The 20,442-nt window shown below is 20.0% G+C and overlaps 4 protein-coding genes across 6 annotated transcripts; 2 read left to right on the forward strand and 2 right to left on the reverse strand.

Annotated features, from left to right (window-relative positions):
* Positions 1-1,076: 1,076 nt before the first annotated feature.
* Naa60 (N-alpha-acetyltransferase 60) lies at positions 1,077-7,128 on the reverse strand. Of its 2 annotated transcripts, XM_086914629.1 has the most exons (3): positions 6,884-7,128; positions 5,563-6,043; positions 1,077-3,407 (listed from the first exon to the last, which is right to left on the reverse strand). In XM_086914629.1, exons 2-3 carry the CDS (start codon positions 5,807-5,809, stop codon positions 2,830-2,832), a joined length of 825 nt encoding a protein of 274 aa, XP_086770755.1. In that variant the 5' UTR covers positions 5,810-6,043; positions 6,884-7,128; the 3' UTR covers positions 1,077-2,829. The 2 variants fall into 2 exon arrangements, with proteins under 2 accessions (XP_086770755.1, XP_003697441.1); XM_003697393.4 differs by lacking the exon at positions 6,884-7,128 and having other exon boundaries at positions 5,563-6,472.
* Positions 7,129-7,228: 100 nt separating this feature from the next.
* Positions 7,229-11,869, forward strand: oxt (Xylosyltransferase oxt). Its single transcript, XM_003697394.4, has 8 exons — positions 7,229-7,442; positions 7,523-7,922; positions 8,003-8,472; positions 8,621-8,763; positions 8,857-9,023; positions 9,103-9,484; positions 9,561-10,510; positions 10,588-11,869. The coding sequence occupies exons 2-8, from the start codon at positions 7,752-7,754 to the stop codon at positions 11,035-11,037; spliced, it is 2,733 nt and encodes a 910-aa protein (XP_003697442.1). The 5' UTR covers positions 7,229-7,442; positions 7,523-7,751; the 3' UTR covers positions 11,038-11,869.
* Positions 11,870-11,948: 79 nt separating this feature from the next.
* LOC100863235 (LETM1 domain-containing protein 1) lies at positions 11,949-14,448 on the forward strand. Its single transcript, XM_086914628.1, has 3 exons — positions 11,949-13,437; positions 13,597-13,746; positions 13,870-14,448. The coding sequence occupies exons 1-3, from the start codon at positions 12,721-12,723 to the stop codon at positions 14,047-14,049; spliced, it is 1,047 nt and encodes a 348-aa protein (XP_086770754.1). The 5' UTR covers positions 11,949-12,720; the 3' UTR covers positions 14,050-14,448.
* ZC3H3 (zinc finger CCCH domain-containing protein 3) lies at positions 14,403-19,070 on the reverse strand. 2 transcript variants are annotated; one of them, XM_086914627.1, is made up of 7 exons: positions 18,821-19,070; positions 17,332-18,169; positions 17,161-17,249; positions 16,693-16,831; positions 16,279-16,437; positions 16,016-16,211; positions 14,403-15,102 (listed from the first exon to the last, which is right to left on the reverse strand). In XM_086914627.1, the coding sequence occupies exons 1-7, from the start codon at positions 18,870-18,872 to the stop codon at positions 14,653-14,655; spliced, it is 1,923 nt and encodes a 640-aa protein (XP_086770753.1). In that variant the 5' UTR covers positions 18,873-19,070; the 3' UTR covers positions 14,403-14,652. The 2 variants fall into 2 exon arrangements, with proteins under 2 accessions (XP_086770753.1, XP_031774936.1); XM_031919076.2 differs by having other exon boundaries at positions 14,403-15,117; positions 18,821-19,068.
* Positions 19,071-20,442: the final 1,372 nt, after the last annotated feature.

Consider the following 20,442-nt stretch of genomic DNA (forward strand, 5'->3'; position numbering starts at 1 on the left):
CATTCATAACTCACATTCATATATGTTAATATAAAAGCTTTTCTTTGTTTGAATATGTAAATGTTGTCATTTTTAATTAACTGATAACAATAAAATATAAGAAGATATAAACAAGATGTTAGATTATTTGCAATTAAAGAATACATGCACAGCCTAAAACAACAAGCAATTCAATGTATTCTATCACCATGGAAAATACTGTATTTGTTATATAATAATTGCTGGAACTAAATCTCCTCTAGAATCTTAAGTTATAAAAGTTTTGGTCTAAATTTTCCATGTAAATTTTTAGTTTCAAGTTACATAAAAATAATATTTTAATGTTACATAGAAATATATGCATATCTTGCATATTTCAATTTACTTGAGTGTAGTAGATTTACAAATTATAATTTAGTATAATATAAAATTGTAATATATGTTATCCAACATTACTTAATATCTAGTAACATTTTTTTAATATTCCGCATAAAATGTAATTATATAAATTCAATTTTATTATATACTTATTAATCATTCTTTTGAATTGGATCTATTTAGTTTTATATTTTATTATTAAACTATTTATGTTACAATTTTTTTCAATTTATTTATTAATACATTTTTCTTTTCTTTTAAAGATGGAATATAGAATACATAAAGATAAAATATATTTTAAAAATTGCAATTTTGCTAAAAAATTTTTATATTTTATTTTTGAAAAATTGTGATTTAATTTAGTTAAACTAAATAAAAGCATATAATATTTAACATATAATAAAATTAATTTTATAAATTTTTTTTTTTAGTTTACAAATAATACTATAAATTTGTTTCTCTTTATATATTATTATACATGTTTTAATTTGTAATAATAGTAATAATTTGTAATAATTTAAATGTAAAAGTTTTGTTAAAAATATAAAGGAATTAAATTGAATTATAGTTTCAAATAGACATGTTTTGCATGATTAAATGTAAAATGATTAATTTATGAAGGCAGATATAATTGATTCATATATTAAAATATAGTATAATTTAATAGTAAATAATATTAATTGAATAACTCAATAATAAGAAAACAAAACTAACATAACTAAAATGAAAATTATTATTTTATTAAAAAATATTACAAGATTACATATTATAATTTAATATCTTCTTATATTGTGAACAATACAAATTAATATAATTGTTTAATTAAATTGAAAAATTAAATGTTTTTAAATTAAAGAAAAATTAATTAAATGCATCATATAACTTATCTGCCTTATTTTGATATTATGAACTATCTGTAAAAATATGTATTTTCAACTATAATAATTTAATTTTTATAAGAATTGCAATTGAAATTTATTTATTTCTTTTATTGTAGGAATTCTTGTTTTATTTTTTCAATAAATTAATAACTTTTAGAACAATAAAAACTGATCAATCCTAATATATTTGAATAATTAATAAATAATTTTTTATAAAGAATAAAAGATATCAGAAAGAAATCCTACAATTGCATTTTTATATTAAAAAATATTTACATGGAAAATAATTACTTTATTGAAGCATTGAAAAATTGATTTTTTTTTTATATATAATAAAAAAGCTGAGGTTGTATGTCATCAGTCTCAGCATTATTTATTAACTATTATAATAATCAGTATTGCACTCTCAGTTATGATCAGTTATGATAATGAATTTAAGGAGCTTGAACAAGTCTCTGATTATATTTAAACTGGTGACGGGTAACATGGCCCCAGAAGTCTGTACTTCTTATACAATTAGAAAAAAATATTTTTTTAATAATATAGAAAAAATAAACAAATTATTTAAAAATTAAGAAGAAAAATAACTTAGTGATAGTTTGATACATTACAAATAAAAGAAGCTTAAGATTAGAATTAAAAAAAATATTTTTACTAATTCCAAAATTGAATAAATAGAAGAGTGACATCAAAAATAAAATAGATATTTACAAAAAAAATCTTAAATAAAAAACAAGATAAATGAAAAACAAAATAATATAGAAAATAATTCATTATATCAAAATAATAAATTAAAGAAATGAATACTTATTTTTGACAAAATTAAGAAAAATATATTTTGAAAGTATTCTTTCAAAAAAAATGACTAGTATACTAGGAAAAACTATTTAAAATGGCTAAGATTTACACTTAAAATCATAAGCATAAAAATTGATAAAGTAAAAGCAATAATAACCGTCTATAAATAATTAAACTATTGCTTATAAATTTAAGAATTATAGATTATGCTTTAATTTATAACAATATAAGTAAGAAATGATTTCAAAATTTTTCAAACATTTACCCCGTCACCAATATTTTACTTTACTTTGCAATAAATTGTATTTTTGATGTTTTATGAATATGTTATATTCAACAAAATACAAATCTTTTCAACATGCAAATATTGTATTCAAAAAGATTTTTAAATATAAATATTTTGAACCGATCAAATGCTCTGGCAGTTAAAGGCTTTATTCTTAATATTTATGTTATTTATCTTAAATCTTAAATTATCAAATTATTTAATAATATAATCCACGGTGAAAGAATTACAAAATTTGATTCTGACAAAATAGATACAATAAAATTTTGTTCTATTATATTATTCTCAACTGAATAAAAATTGATATTTGTTGATTTAAGTATTGTCATTTTAGTAATAAATTATTTTTCACAAAATTTTCATAAAATTGTGAAGACAATTATAAAGCTAATAATTTTATTGCTTAAGTAGGTATAATACCCAAATTAGCATACTCTATGCAATATGTATTTCTTTAAAAATAAGAAAAAAAATATTTGGTTTAACATTGGTATTCGTCATAAAGTATCATCTATGATATGAAAGTATGGTAGTAACCCAAAGAAGTCGTTGCCAAATCCAACGGGGTATTCTGCATGGTCCAAGACTAGCCATTGCACTGGCTATATGACGCAACCAATCCCGAATACCGCGTGGTGCATGTCCTCCATTGACGTAGAGAACATAAGTAAAACCATCTTTACATTTGCCATGAATTACATAATAATAAGGTAGAAAACTATGTAATCGAAAGTGACATCTTTGATAAAATAAAATAGCTGGTGCATTGCTAGATAATACATGCAGGAAGACTGCTTTTACGGAAGAACGTTCTGGAGCAGTGACATGTGCTAATAATTGTTCCAATAATAATGATGCAATCCCATTTCTTCTATATGCGCGACGGACACCTAAGCTAAGAATATAACCAACTAAACAATCATTTCCTAAACTTGAACACAAAATACCACGATCTTCTGTGTTCAATTTAGCATAAGGCTTTATTTCCGCGACAATGAGTCCAATTATTACTCCACCATACACAGCTGCAAGTGCATAAAACCGTGAGGAACTTGTTATATCTTCATACCATGAATAAGGATAATCTATGACAAAATAAATTAATACTTTAATACAAGTATTAATATAATACTTAATATAAGATAAATAATTTATAAAAATGATGCATAAAATAACATGCATAATTACAAAATAATTATAAAAATCTTCATTCTTAAATTTTTTATTATTCAAAAATTTGTAATATATTTACTAATTAATCCTTTATGGTCTTATTTTTTCAAAAATATAAACATACATATATGTATATAATTTTTATTTTTAAATTATTTACAAATCATTTTTATAATTTAATTTAATATATATTCTAATGTAATTTAATGTGTATTATCCTAAATAAAAAATTAAAATATTTTCGTTTTAACAAATGTAATTATTTATTTTTATAAATTATATTATATATTTAATTAAAAAATAAATAAAACTATAATAATATATTTATAAAATATTACAATTATTTAATAATTCATATAATTGAATATTTATAATGCATTTATTTAAATATAATAAAATCTTAAAAAATTATTTAATATTTTGAAAAGATAAACAAATTAGAAGAAAATGTAATAAATTAATATTATTAATTTCTATTATTTATTTAATAATTTTTAATAATGTTATATTTTTGTTTTTTTACTTACTTTTTTTATTAAATAGTACTTATTATTTAATAAAAAGAAATGATAACATTAAAAAATGGTAATAAGAGATAGTGATAAATGATAATAATAATATAAACAATGAAAAATAATAATAAATAATCAATAATATATTAATATTTATTATTAATACAATACAATTTTTATATCTTCTTTTATATAAGTATATAAATATAGAAAATATAGATATAAAATAATCATTTATGTTTAAAAAAGGAAAAATAAAAAACATTAATATCAAAATAATACAGATATATATCTATATATTATATATATTTATATATTATATTATAATAATGCTGAAATATATAATATTATACATATATTATACATAATTGCTAAAATATATATAAGATATAATAAATTAAAAGAGAGCAAATTAAAAATTATTTGATAATAAAATTTATTTATATAAAAATAAAATATAACAAAAATATATATATATATATATATATCTGTAAGTCAAAATTTAAAAAAAAAATAGACAAAAAATCCTATAATTATCTATAATATTTTTTTTAATATTTCATAATATTTTTTTTAAATTCATTACATTTATAAATTATATTTACATTAAATGTAACTATTTTTAACTATTTTTAAAAGGATATTTATTATAATCTTAAAAAGTGATATATGATTAAGTAATAATATAAGTATATAAAAATAATAATTATATTTTATCTTTATTTTTTTTGTTTAAAATAGATTAATACTATAATTATATCATAATAATTAAAAAGTTTTAATATAAACTTATAAAGATAATTAGAATTTTTATTTAAAGATTAAATTAGAAAAACTGCAATTTTAAAATAATTAATATAATTTTGAAACATAGATGTATGTGTTTACAAAAATATATCTTATATACAAACAAATTATATATATTATACATGATTAAAAATAAAATCTTTCTAAGGATTAAAAAAATAAATAAATAAAATTCTATAAAGAATATATTTCTATTATTCATATTGCATTTATATAATTATTAAAAATATGAAATAGAAAATATAAAGTAGAAATTATGATACAACTTTCAAATATTTAAAATATTTCAATATATATTATGAAAAACTTTATAGTTAAAAATAAAATAATAAATAATTTATTTAAATTAAACATAATAATCAAATAATGAATGATTAGTATATATATCTAAATGTAAATCTAAAATAAAAATATATATCTTCTATCAAATTATATAATTATTATAATAAAAATTTTTAGAATAATCAAAACATTAATAAAAATTTGATAAAATCATTCTTTTTACAATCAAATACATCTTTTTTAATATAAATTGGAATAATATAAATTAAATCGTACCCAAGAAACCAAAATAATATAGAAATAATATATATATATATATTAATTAAGTAAATTTAAAAATATTAAATATAAAACCAAAAAGGATTAATTATATATGAAAATAATTTACAAATTATATATTTGTAAATTATTTTTTGTAAGATATTACATATAAAGTTTTATTTAGAATTTATAAGAAACTTCGTACCAATAGGGAACCAATCTTGACAGAGTGCTCGTACTTCCTCCAAATCATCTGGACACAGAAAACGTAACTGGACATCACCCAGAACACACAAAGGTACAGTTGCCGGTATCACGGAGGTTTTCTGCTCGTTAGATAAATTTCTTGAGGTATTTTCATCCGTGTATTTATGTTTATTTTCTTGAGTTACTTTGAAGTCACTTTTTTCGATTTCAGGTAAAATAAGATATCGATTAAAAGATACGGCCATCACGCCACAGTTTTTCTACCACTTCATTAGTCATTTCTCGAGCGATGTCAAGCATGTCAGGTTGCATGTAAACGTTTGCTAGTAAACATATTAAGATCCGCAGACATTTTGTTCCCTTCTCTATAATGCTTTATATTTATCTCTCTTTCGCGTACACTTATTTTCTTTTCTTCTTTCTCTCTATCTATCTTTCTCTTTCACCTTAGATTTCTAATATATGAGATTGAACACAACCTCAAAAATATGAATATAATTTTTTAAAATATATTATGCATATATAAATTAATAATTTACTATGTGAATCATTTTATCTTACAAAAAATGTAAAAAGAATTAATTTTAAAGACCAATTTAATAAATGATTTATTATGATATAAAGATCAGCGAAAAATTATCATAATTATATATTATGAAAAAATTTAAAAATTTGAATTTTATAAATATTTTTATTAGTTATAATTTTATTTTTGCAATCAATTATTAACAAAAAATATCATTATAAAAATAATAAAAAATTAGTTATTACTATATTTAAATGATTTTTATAGTAATATTAAATCAAAAATAAAATCAATAAAACTATGATAAAATATATTTGATTTGCGTTTTTTAATCGATAGAAAGAAAATACCATAATTATTTTATGATGTTACGCTATTGCATGAATTTGTCTTTAGTTGTAATTCTATGAACTGCTTACTATCGATAAAAAAACGAGAGCGGATTTTTAAAATCTTTTAAACGAATATGAATATAAAATATTCAAATATTATTCAAATATCCGTCGTTAGTGATTAAATAAAAGGATAATCGAAATTCGAAAAGTAAGCACATTCTATTCTAAAAAATTTTTTAAATTAATTTATTATGAAATGAGTTAAATTAACTGTTTTCAATTACACAGGATTTTTATATTGATATCATAATATAATCGAAATCTCTCATATGTCCTATTTTATATTTTTATTCACATTTCAAAAAAATCGTAATTTTTAAAAATTATCTTTATCTTTTTTGAGTATTTTTTTCTTACATATATACATTATGTCAAAATACGTACAAAACTTAACCTACCATTGGGCCAGAAGGAAGAGTCAAATTCTGGGATGAGAATTAAAAAATAGAATTCAACGAAAGATTTTACAGAAAGAAAAACAATTATTGAGCATTGAACCAAGCGTGAAATCTTCTGTAGATTTTGAAACGGTGTTATAAATAAAAATATCGAATAACAAAAATTCAAAGTTTTATTTTAATCTCCCGCGCATTTCGATGAACAGAATAGATCAGTGCTCTATAGGCACTAATCCCTGAATTTTTATAAATCTATAACAATAGAAATACGCCAGCGAAACAGAAACATAAAAATTCCTAGTAATTTCCTATACATTATTTAACTAGAAATTTTCTATAGAAAATAAATTATGGTGGCATTATTGTGATTTGATAACTAAATGTATATTGTCATGAAGTTATCTTTATAATAGAATATAGATTTTTATGTATATATATTTAATTTATAACAATAAATAATATCATTTGAAACAACATTGCCTCGCATAATACTTTTTTGAAACTTTTATGTCTATATTCTCTCATTTAATTAAAAAATTTGAGAGAAATGGGTTTAAACGTATGTTAATGATGTAAATAAATATTTGAATTGAAGTACTATATTGAACATACATTTTATATTTTGTTATTGTCTTTCAGTAATTTATTAATATCTAAATTTATATGTATAAATATATATACATATATATATATGTATAAAGGACGTAACGCAATGCATGTAATATTATATATAATATCGAGCGTTTGAGTAAAATATGTTCCTTATTTATAAAAGATTATCTGTTAAATTGGGTTATGACAGATAAAATTAAACAAAATTCGAACAATTTAATTGATATAATTAATTGATATAAATAAAGCGATAAAAATGGTTATAACAAAAAATCATTCAATAAGTCGATCTTCTAGTTGTTTACGAAAATATCGTATATTATTTGTATTTGGTATTACTGTACTATGTGTACAAATTTATTTAGCTCATACATTTTTTGGTTTGGAAATTCGAAATCGAAAATTTGACCGATTGTCTTCAGAAGACGTAAGTTTCATTATTTATAATATAACTATTAATTAGTAATTACATTATTGATATTATAATATAAATTTTTTTTAATATAGGATTCATCTCAACTTACAGAAGATGAAGGTTTACCAAAAGGTTTACGTCAATTGAAGCTTCCACCTGACAAAAATAGTAATTCAAATAAGATTTTACAATTTCAGCGAAACCGTACTACTAGAATAAAATTAGATCGTAAATCATTAAATTTTACTCCACCTTGTGAATTTACTGGCAGAGAAGCAGTGAGTGCTGTGACACGTGCACAAAGTCAAGTATGCAAACAACGCATTGTCAATGTGACGTGCCTTAATCAACAGGGATTATTATATCCAGAGAGAATACAGTCTCTATGCCCTCATTCTCCAGGATTTATAGATAAACCAGTCAGTTTAGGATGTTTTAAAGATGATAAGACATTAAGAATACTTTCTGGTTATTATAATGTTTTTAAAGGGAACAATTCTCCAGAACGCTGTGCTTTCTTGTGTCTTCAATCAGGATACATGTATGCTGGTACTGAATATTCGTAAGTACTGAAATTTTAAATTAAATATCATTTTTTATTTTTAATAAGCAATGTCAATATTATTTTTATTTTGCAATTTAATAAAAAGATTTGAAATATGTAATATTGAAGTATATTTTAAGAATATTTAATGAGTATTTAATTTTAGTATCGAATGTTTTTGTGGAATGGAAAAACCATCTCAATTAAAACGCTTACCAGATTCTAGTTGTAATATGAAGTGTTCTGGTAATCCAAAACATTCTTGTGGTGGATACCTAACAATTAATATATTTTGGACTGGAATTCAGAGTAAGGAAGTAAAAAAATTGATATATTATATAATTATATTTATTATTTAATTTAAATAATACAAATTTATAATATTTTTTTTTTACTTTACAGGATTTAAGGCACAAGAAGCTCGAAATGCAAGTATAGAAAGTGAAAATGAAAAATCTGTTCAAATAGCATATTTGTTAACAGTAAATGGCAGAGCCAGTCGACAAGTGAGACGACTTATCAATATTCTTTATCATCCTTCACATTTATTTTATATTCATGTTGATGCGGTAATTAAACAAGTTTTTCCTTTTTTGATAATATGATAAAAAAATATTTTATTGTAATTCATATATCCTATATATTTAGCGACAAGATTATCTTTATCGAGAAATGCTAGAAGTGGAAAAATCTTGCAAGACAAATAATATTAAAGTGGCAAGAGGAGAAAATTTAAGACATGCAAGCATTTGGGGAGGCGCAAGTCTTTTAACAACTCTCTTGAAATCTGCACAACAAATGCTTGCACATCATCACCATTGGGATTTTCTTGTCAATTTATCAGAATCTGATTTTCCTATTAAAAATAATGCACAATTAATTCAATTTCTTAGTTTGAATAAAGGTATGAATTTTGTAAAATCTCATGGAAGAGAAGTTCAACGTTTCATTACTAAACAAGGTTTGGACAAGACTTTTGTAGAATGTGACACGCGTATGTGGAGAATAGGTGATCGTAAATTACCAGATGGTAAATTTTTTTTTATTTATATTTGATATCAATTGTATAATATTTTTAATTTATTACAAAAAATTGTTTTATATAGGTATACAAATAGATGGTGGTAGTGACTGGGTAGCCTTAAGCAGAGAATTTGTAGAATATGTTGCTAATTCAAATCCGGATGCATTAGTGACTGATCTCTTAAAAGTGTTTAAATACACTTTATTGCCTGCCGAATCTTTTTTTCATACAGTTTTACGCAACTCAAGATTCTGCAATACATACATAGATAATAATTTACATGTTACTAATTGGAAAAGAAAGTTAGGTTGCAAATGTCAATATAAAGCTGTGGTTGATTGGTGTGGTTGTAGCCCAAATGATTTTAAACTTGAAGATTTCAGCAGAATTCGAAATACAGTAGATCGTAATTTGTTTTTTGCTCGAAAGTTTGAATCTATTATTGACCAAAGAATTATAGATAGAGTAGAAGAATGGTTGTATCCTGAGAATTTAAATAAAACTGTTAATGCAAAAGGTTATGATGCATATTGGCAAAGTTTATATCATAGAGCAGATTTGAGTCCTTTAACAGATGATGCATTATTGACTATTTCAAATTCTTTAGCAAGATTAACTTTTCATAAATTAAATATAAATTACAAAGATGTCCGTCTTTTGGAAACAACTGCCTATTTTAAACAAAACCAGTTTGTTGGAATATTAATTCTTGCTGAAGCTACAATACAACAACAAACTGTTCCACAAGAATATTTAGAAAGAGTAGAATCTTTGATCTACTTGAGACATAATTTTTCTACTAGTAGAGAATGGTTGGGAAAAATACAAAGTTTATCTGTTAATACCGATTATGATCAAAAAGAAAAAACATTTAGAAATTTAATGGGAAGCATAGGACCATATTCATATCCAATTTTATCATATGAATTTGATACTGGAATTATAACACCACAAAATGTATCAATATTATGGGTGGACCCTTATGGTCGATTAGCATATGTTAATTACATACAGCTTGAAGAAACAGCACTAGTAAATATAAAAATTCTTTAATTGATTGATTTATATCTGATATTTTTTTGAAAGATTAATATTTTATTTATTTTCAGACAGGGTATATTAGACCACAACTTAATGAACATCTAGTTGTGGGTACTTGGCATCTATTTTTAGTTGCTGATTCTTTGTTAGCAGCAAAAATGAATTTTTTAGTGACCCCTTTAGGAAATTGGAAAAATAAAAAAATTGATGCAGAAAAAGCTAAGGAAGTAAATAATGCATTTGGTGATAATTATCATATTAGTGCAGAAATGAATAAAAAATGGTCATATTTATTAAATTCTGTACATTTTTATAAACAATCTACATATATAAAAGATAATGAAAACAAGATTAATTCTAACTTGGATCAATGGATAGATAAGTTAGTACAGGAACATTATGAAATTGATAAAATATGTAATGCTAATAATACTAAATTAAAATTACAAAACTGTATTAATACTTACTGGAGTTCATTGAGTCCAGATTCAAAGGCTGATATCAATAACCTATGTTAAAACTATTAATTAGTTTACTAAATATGTGCCATTCTCAATATTTTTAAACAATATTTTAACTTATTAAATACGTGTAAAGGTTAATAATCTTTTTAGATATTTTTATATCAAATACATGCTATACATATTCATATGGTCTATTTTAAAAGTATTTTATATCCTGAAACTAAACAATTTTTAAAATAATGGTAAGGTGATTTTTTACTTCCTTTGCATATTAAGATTTCAGTAAAGTTTTTATTATAAAATGTTTCTTTTTCTATATATATATACAAAATTTTCTTGATATAGTTATATGAATATATAAAACTAGAAAATTTTTTTATTTCTGAAAAATTTATATACAATTAAATTGTATAAAGTTCTGAAAATTTTTGTATTTAACTGTATAAAAATAGAATATTTATTTAAAATTTTTTAAAAGAGTAATTAATCTTTTATTATAATATAATTTACATTTTATAAACTAATATTTTACACTCTAAATAAAATTTATAATTTTTATAATATTTGGATTACATTCCTATAAATATTATACATGTGCCTTCAATTTTGTTACTGATTAAAAAATTAAGATTTTAATAACAATTATGCGTATATATTGCTAAATATTATTTAAAAAACGTTCACTGTTTAAAAAAAAATAAATTAAAAATACTATTTTGTTTATTGTTATAAATTTTCATTTAAAAATAAATTTATTAATATCTTTTATTTTATTCTTATAATTGCATATTAATTATTTTGTAATAAATATAAAAATAACGCATAAAGATATCTATGTTACTATAATTTATAAATAACAAAAATAAAAGAAAACAAATCAAATTAAGAATTGTTTTATTATAATTTGTTTATTATTCTGAAATTAAAATTAAATACTATTAAATTTTTTTTTATTAAAACATCTTGATATAAAAGTATAAACTTTCATATATGTCAAATTTTAAACTAAAATTATAAATATATCATAGTATATATAAATACGATAATTAATATTTTTTTATATTTTATTTTATTTATTTTTTCGTTCGAAACTATTTCTTAAAAATAAAAATTAAGTTTAAGTTAAAGAAATTCAAGCATTGATTTTTATGAATTTATTATATACATCGTGTGATAAACCTATATGATGCAATTGGAAATGTGAAAAGTTGAAATAAGTTAAATGAATAATAAAGTTTCAAAAAAATAACTAAAATTATAAAATTTTCAATAATATCAGCATAAAAAGAAATAAACAATATAAAGTTATATTAATAACTCTAAAAATTATTATAAATTTAAATCCAATTTTTTATTTGTGGTTAGATTTAGTTTTTTTTAATAAATTGTGAATTCATATATATATATCAAATAAATATAATAAATATTGGAAAAAATAAAAAAGTTATTCCATATAATTACATAATTTAATAACATATTGTAACAATTTTAAAAATAATAATCTTATAAGATTAAAAAATTTTTATTATTTTTATATTATGAAAGAACATAGATATTATTGCGATATATAAATTAAAGAATATTACATAAGTCAATAATTGATAAATAAAAATATATATTTCTTTTTGTAAGAAAATTTTTATAATATAAATAATATTGCAGTGATATTAATTTAAAGTGAAATGAAATAAGATATAATATAATTATAAGTAATGTGACATAAATAAAATCATAATAATGTATAGATTAATGCATCATCAAAAATTTATTTTTCAAAATCAAAGGATTTTACCTTTTACATATACTTTTATGCGATATCAAATACAACAAGAAAAAAAGATAGAAAAACATAAAATATCTAACATCAAAGAATATTGGTTTAATAAATATATAAATTATATTAAAAATTATGAAAAAGTATTGGAAAAAAGATTTCCAAGAACAATGCATGTATATCGTATATTTAGTATCGGTACCAAAGATTTTATTCAAGATACAAAAAAATTTATCCAAATAATGAAAAAACAAAGTATTGATGATATTGATACTTTAACTGCTGATGAGTTACAATTATCATATACAATGCGTAAAGATATTGTAAAGTTATTTCCTGTTTTATTAATATCTGCAATTCCTTTTACAAATTACATCATCTTTCCTTTAGCATATTACTTTCCAAGACATCTTTTAACTTCTCATTATTGGACATTACAACAAAAACTTGAATTTATGCTATTGGATCATAAAAAAAGATTAAGACATAACAGACCATTATTCAGGTGCATGCAAGCAGAGCTTCATAATATTAAAGATCACAAATTAAAATTAAAATGGAGTGGTATTATTGCATGTCTTGGCAGTGGTACACATCCTAATGTGAAAGATATTATTGCCTGTTCTGAATTATTTGCAAATGAACCATTTTCATTAGATAGTCTTAAAAGGAAACATATAGTATGTTAATATAATTTAAATTAATTGTATATACTATTCAATTACACTATTAAATTAATTTAAAATGAATAAATTAAAAAATATATATATATTGTTTATTTAATAATAAATTTTATTTTTTTTTTAATGTATTAAAAATAATTTTAACTTATATTTTAGAAAGAATTACTTGGTATTCATAATATATCTTCTTGGAAACTTTTTAAAAGAAGGAAATTGAAAGAACAGAGTATGTTAATAAAACGAATGGATCAAGCTCTACAAAGAGAAGGTGGAACTACAACAATGTCAAATGATGCAATACGCTGGGTCTGCATAAAATAACAATTTACTAATATTTTCAATATTTTTTAAATTATTTATTTAATGATTTCTTTACATATTATTTTACATTATACTTATTATACATATTCAAATTATAAAATATTTTAGGCACTTTCATTTAGGGGTGTAAATCCTGCAAATATGTCTTTAGAGAGTATGAGAAATTGGCTTGAACAATGGTTTATAATATCAAATACAGTCAATGAAAACACACTTTCATTATTATTACATTGTCCAATATTGTTGGCATACAATCATCCTACTAACTGGATTCTTGTATATAGTTAAAATTGCTATTAAATTTGTTTTTTATTATAAAAAAGATATAAAAATTGTAATAATAAAAAACTTAAATATTTATGTTTGAATGGTTTGTATAAATTGTTTTAAATGATATTATTTAATTTTTATTTATTATATATTATTTTTTATAGAATATATATGTTGTGCATATGTATACATAATAATACATATGTATATGTGTAGATGTATGTAAAATTTGTCAGAATAATTTCTTCTTTACATATCTAATAATAATTTATTGATTATTTTTTTTTAATGATTCCATTATTTTAATCAAACAAAAAAAACAAGACTGTATATAAAATAATAATAATTATTTATGTATAGATAAAATACTCTTATTTTGTCAAATATATATTTTTCATTTGTGTATACATTACAAAATATAAATCTTATTTTTTGTATATATTTGAACATAACATAATACAAATGTAACTTTTTTAATAGCTATAAGTATAAACTTTATTACTAGCTAAAACGTAAATTTTTTTATCAAATTACACAAATATGATATGTCATTTGAAATAAATAGATTCTAAGGCAGACTTTAAAAAATATCGAAAGAATTTTATAGATAATCTATTTATATTAGTCAATAGGTATATAAGCAGGCAGAACACCAATTGGAGGACGTTTCAGTACTTTTGAATCAGAAACTGTTTCTGATTCATCATCTATTATTGTTTCTGAATTTGTGTTATTATCAGATATTTCAATTAATGTATTAGAATGAGATATAAGCTCTATATTTTTCATAAGTCTAATTTTTTTCATGATACTTTCTCTTTTCTTATCAAGAGATTTATTTAATGAATCTGCTTGTTCATAATATCTAAGTCGGTTTTCATTATTAGAGGATGAAGTATCTTTTATAATAGGTGCTGTTGCCTGATTATTATGTATATTGTACTTTCTTTTTAACTGGTTTTGTTTCTTAGAAGATGATTGTGATTTATGTGGATAAGGACAATGCTTACCTTTACTGCATTTTTTTGTTTTTTCGAACTCAGGACATAAATTTTCATGACGTTGCTTACACTGTAAAAGAAGATACTACCAGGTTTCTTAAAATATTGTCTTTTTTTTTATGTATCATTAGTATATTATAAAATGAAATTAATAAATAAAAATATTCAAAAATAAATATTTAAAAACATTCGCTCGTAAAATAAAACAAATTTTTTAGTATCAATTATATGTTATATAGTATCAAATATATTTTTTCTTTTAATAAATTATATTTTAGTTTAATTATCATCAAAGAAAAAAATTTTAATTAAAATTCAATTTGTTAATATATTGGAGAACTTTTAGAAAATCAATTCTAAAGATCAAAACAAACATAATTGATATACAAAAATGTCGATTGAAGATTTATTTATTAATAATAAGTAATTTAAAAAAATAAAAGCAATAACTTTATTTCCATTAAATCGTCGCTTTGTTTTTATTTAATGCACATTTAAATTGTTTATAAATTAATAAATAAGCTTCAACTAATATTTTTGTATTTTTTTATATTTGTTTTGGTCCTTAAAATCAATCTTTCAAAGAAATTTCCACAAATATATTAATATTCTCTCTCTCTCTCTCTCTCTCTCTCTCTCTCTCTCTCTCTCTCTCTCTCTCTCTCTCTCTCTCTCTCTCTCTCTCTCTCTCTCTCTCTACTTGTATATTTTTTATATTTAATATATGTATTATTTTTAATATTCTATTTTTTACGTTATAATATTTTAAATATATCAACATAATTATTTATATATATTTTGAAAAAATATAATTTACTATAATGTATTCTTATTGAAATTTGATAAACACAAATAATAAAAATGAGTTGTAATAGAATATTAAAAGAATATTAAATATAAATATTTAAATTTATAAGTTAGTTTTTATTTAAATAATAATAGAACAATTTTTAAATTAAAAAAATAAAAAATATTGCACTTACCTCGCTACCTTTGATACAATATCCTTGTAAGAAATCTATACAAATTGGAGTACTGGAAGAAACTTTGATGTGACGATAAGGACAAGCATCCCGTGTACAGCAACCTTCCAAGAAATACTTGCAAGTTGGCATTTTTTCTGGACCTATATCATGAGATAATGGACATTTATCCAATAAACAATTTCCTTGAAGAAATCTGAAATAAATTTTCTCAATTAAACAAATATTCTTTTATATATATATATCAAAAAATAAAATTTTACTTTTTACAAAGAAAAATTTGTTTTTTATCATGACGTTTTACACAAATTCCTTTCTCATGATTTGAACAATATCCAAATTTTTGAAATATTAAACATGGTTGATTATTTTTTTGCATTTTATTGCGTAATATTTGTATACTTTTTTGTTTAACTTTATTGCTGCAAATAAAAAAATATTATTAATATTATATATAAATTATATATAAATTTATAAGATTTTTAATATTACATTGTAGAATAATATAGTAATAAAAATTCAATATAATGTAAAAGATAATGTAATAATATTTTAAATAATTAATAATAAAATAAAATAAAAACTAAAAATATAATATAAAAATGATAAAAATATATAATTAATATAATATACTATATAATATAATATAATATAATATAATATATATAATTACATACCTTATAGTATTCCTATAATTTATTTTTTGTGATGAATTAGATAATTTAATTCCATTCGTTGTATTTATTGTTTTTGTACTTGAATTTCCTGATGTTTCTTTTATAGATCTTACTTTACATAATTTTTTTCCATTAGTGGCTGTAATAAATTTTGAAATTTTGAAATTTATTAATTGTTTTTCTGAAATTAGAATTAATACTAGAACTATCTATCTGTAGTATCTAAATATTTATTTTACATATAAATGATAATAATTAAATAACATAAAAATAAAATATATTACATAAAAAAATAAAATATGTTTATATATATATTTTTTATTTTTTTTATATATAATTATATTTCTATTTCAATAAAATATAATATTTTGCTAAAAACATTTTCATATTTTCAATAATTATAAAACAAAAAATATAAGATGAAAAATATTATTATTCATATTTGATGTGTTTTATATTATAACTTACTTTTTACTCCATAACTGTTACGTACTAAGTGATTTTTAGAAGATTTATAAACAATTCCTCCAATTGTAATTAGTTCCATTTTATTATTGCTATAGAATATTTAAATTAATTTTTAATATATAATCATAAACCTATCTAAAATTTCAAAAATATGTTATTATAAATACATACACAATTTTTTTTGGACTAAGAGTTGCTTGTTCTCTGGTACTTGTTCTTTTTGATACAGTTCGATCTATTCTGTATTTGTTCATTTTAGGTTTCATAACTGGTAATTTTATGAAATTAGTATTTTTTTTAATTGACTGTTGTAAAGTATTTATTATTTTTGTTTTCATAATTTTTTGTGATGTAGGTTTAATATTTTTTATTATTGAATTTGAAGATTTTTTAATCTTACAAAGTTCAATTTGTGGAGTACTAAAAGATTTTCTTGATCCTCGCCTTATACGAACAAGTTTTCTTTGAGATAAAACTACAATATTAGAATTATTTAATTTTTTTTGATTATGATTAACCTTTGGAGAATTTGTACTTTTAACAAGTTTTAATCTTGAACAAACAGGATAAGTAATATTTTGTATCATTATTTGTTTTTGTTCTATTGGTTTAGATTGTACAGAGGAAGACAATTTCTTCATTAATTTTGGATTAACATGAACTGATTTTTGTATGGAATTTGTACTTGTTATATTTACAATATTATTTTGCACACTTTCATTAGAATTAATAACACTCTTCATCATTTTTGGATTAACATGTACCAAAGATTTTATATGTAATTTTGGATTAATATAAATTGAAGAACTTTGAGGTTTAAAATTTGGATTAATATATACATTAGTACTTGTTAATGCATTGCACGAATTATTAGATGTTTTAGGTAATTGAGACTTATGAAATAAATTTATATATTTCTCAGATTTTGTAAAACTTAAATTCTGATTTGTAACAGATTTTTCCACATTTAATTTATCTGATGATTTTTTCTTATGATTTTCTATTAAACCTAAAATAAATATAAAAATAATTGAGATTATTAAATATATCATTATTAAATTTATATAATATAGTAATCATAGATTATAAATTATTATTCATAAATATGTATATGTATATGTATATACTATTGCAATCAAAATTGATAAGATATTATTTTATAAGATATTTTCTATATAAAATTTTTAATTTTTCTAATCTTTATAATCTTTTTATTTTATAATTAAAAATATATAATTAAAAATAAAATGATCAGAATTAAACATAATTATTTAACGATGCAGCTAAAATAAAAAGGATTAATAATAGAAAAATATACTATAAATATTAAAAAAAATGTTATAAAAATGAAAAACAAATGGAGTAAGAATATTAATTGACATAAAAAATAAAAAATTATAAATATACATCGTAACTTATTATCATAAAAATAACCTTAAAATATTATTTTTTATTATTTTCATTCTTTAATGTTTTATTCTAATATTTATTTATACAGAAACAATATAATTATTGAAATAATATTTAGATTAAGAATAGAATATGATTTTGTTTTTTTTTTTTTAATTTATATATATATATATATATCTAATTATAATATTTTAAATATGTTAAAATATATGTTTAATACTAAAATAATTGCACAAAATTATAAACTTACGCGTTAAATAGTGTATTTCCTTGATTAAACTTTCATCCATATTTAGTAGCATAAAATATTTTTTGGTTATCTGTTTTTTAATAAATGAAGAAAGAGGAATCAAAAAAAATAACTTCGCACAATGAAGAAAATTATTTCATAAAACACTATATTTTATAAATCACAATACGTTGACATTCGTTTTGTTATAGCACGGAAATAAACTATTTAAAAACAGATGTCGCTTTATGAAAAATTACTTAAAAAACACTAGCACTACTTGTGAACAATATAAGAACTATTTTCTATTAGAATTAAACAGCGGGATATTTTAATTTATAGTTTTAGTTTTTCTGAGAATAATATAACAATAATCTTTATAATATATACTGTAAATTTAAATATGAATTATATATATATATTAGGTTAGATGAATTTTAAAGATTTAATAAAGAATATTTATAGAAAGATATTAAAATTGTAAAAAGATATAAATATATAACAGTTAAATGTATAAATAAAAAATATGAAAAATGTTATATATTTAGAAATTTTTAACTAAAAATTCTCAATTTTTACTTTTTTTTTATTATTTTTAATTTAAATAAAAATAATTTAAATTTTAATTTGTATAATATATATATAATGTACAATTTAAATTATTCACTATTAATATTTTAATTTTTTTTTTATACTATAATACTGATCACAAAGTAAAATGGTGGAAAATAAAGATTTATAGATATATTGCACTATTTAATAAAGTTTGTTAATCTAATAGAATTATATTATATTCGAAATATTATCATAAACTATTATTTGTATATCTATTTATTTTAAAAACTATAATTAAGTACTTATATTTACAATTTTATTTAATTATTAATATTATATGAATAACAATGACTAAGAAAGGAAAATTTGAGTTAGTATTAATGATTTAGTATATTAAAATAAAATAATGAAAATAAATATTTTGTTATTATTTTACAAAAAATGCATTGTATATATGGAAAAATATATAATAATGCAATTAAATATGGATTTTATTAATTTAAATTAATTACTTTAAATTAAACATTCTTCAAATCTTAATTATAATTTTATATAATGTATATATTTGTATAATGTATAATGTATATCTTTCAATTATTATTGATTTTTAAAAATTATTATTATAGAATTAAAGAATATAATAAATTCAAATGATTTCAGTTTAAATAATTCGCGCTTTTTTATAATGCTTTCTTCAACTTATACGCAAACGCAAACGATATTGATTTGTATCCATGAATATACTGGGTCATATATAAAAGCTCTGTAACTTATCTTTAAACTTATATACATATATCCATTTGTCGTACTCAAAGAGATATACTTTTTATGAAGAAAGAACTAAAGATTATTTTACGTGTGTAGAGGTTAGTAGTGATGTACTTAATTGTACTTAATCTTGTTTTTTGTACAGAGAGATTTTAATTACATTTTCGTAAAAATTTACATGAAATTTCATTTTATTCGCTTTAGAAATTATTAGTAACTTGTTTTATATTTTTCAATTAATATTTTTTAAATTATGCATATATTTAATTAAATTTTATAATTGTTATGTGTATTTTTCATGAAATAAAATTTATTATTAA

This window comes from Apis florea, unplaced genomic scaffold (assembly GCF_048593485.1).
Source record: "Apis florea isolate Af1SG1 unplaced genomic scaffold, ASM4859348v1 contig_3696_pilon, whole genome shotgun sequence".
Lineage (NCBI taxonomy): Eukaryota > Metazoa > Arthropoda > Insecta > Hymenoptera > Apidae > Apis > Apis florea.

Coding starts and splice junctions, on each gene's coding strand:
- Naa60 (XM_086914629.1), bottom strand. CDS start 5,809: ATGGCCGTATCTTTTAATCGATATCTTATTTTACCTGAAATCGAAAAA. Junction 3,408..5,562: donor TCAAGATTGGTTCCCTATTG/GTACGAAGTTTC, acceptor ATTTTGTCATAG/ATTATCCTTATTCATGGTAT.
- oxt (XM_003697394.4), top strand. CDS start 7,752: ATGGTTATAACAAAAAATCATTCAATAAGTCGATCTTCTAGTTGTTTA. Junction 7,923..8,002: donor ACCGATTGTCTTCAGAAGAC/GTAAGTTTCATT, acceptor TTTTTAATATAG/GATTCATCTCAACTTACAGA. Junction 8,764..8,856: donor ATTTTGGACTGGAATTCAGA/GTAAGGAAGTAA, acceptor TTTACTTTACAG/GATTTAAGGCACAAGAAGCT.
- LOC100863235 (XM_086914628.1), top strand. CDS start 12,721: ATGTATAGATTAATGCATCATCAAAAATTTATTTTTCAAAATCAAAGG. Junction 13,438..13,596: donor GTCTTAAAAGGAAACATATA/GTATGTTAATAT, acceptor CTTATATTTTAG/AAAGAATTACTTGGTATTCA. Junction 13,747..13,869: donor CAAATGATGCAATACGCTGG/GTCTGCATAAAA, acceptor AAAATATTTTAG/GCACTTTCATTTAGGGGTGT.
- ZC3H3 (XM_031919076.2), bottom strand. CDS start 18,872: ATGCTACTAAATATGGATGAAAGTTTAATCAAGGAAATACACTATTTA. Junction 16,832..17,160: donor TAACAGTTATGGAGTAAAAA/GTAAGTTATAAT, acceptor AATTTATTACAG/CCACTAATGGAAAAAAATTA. Junction 16,438..16,692: donor AATTATAGGAATACTATAAG/GTATGTAATTAT, acceptor TTTTATTTGCAG/CAATAAAGTTAAACAAAAAA.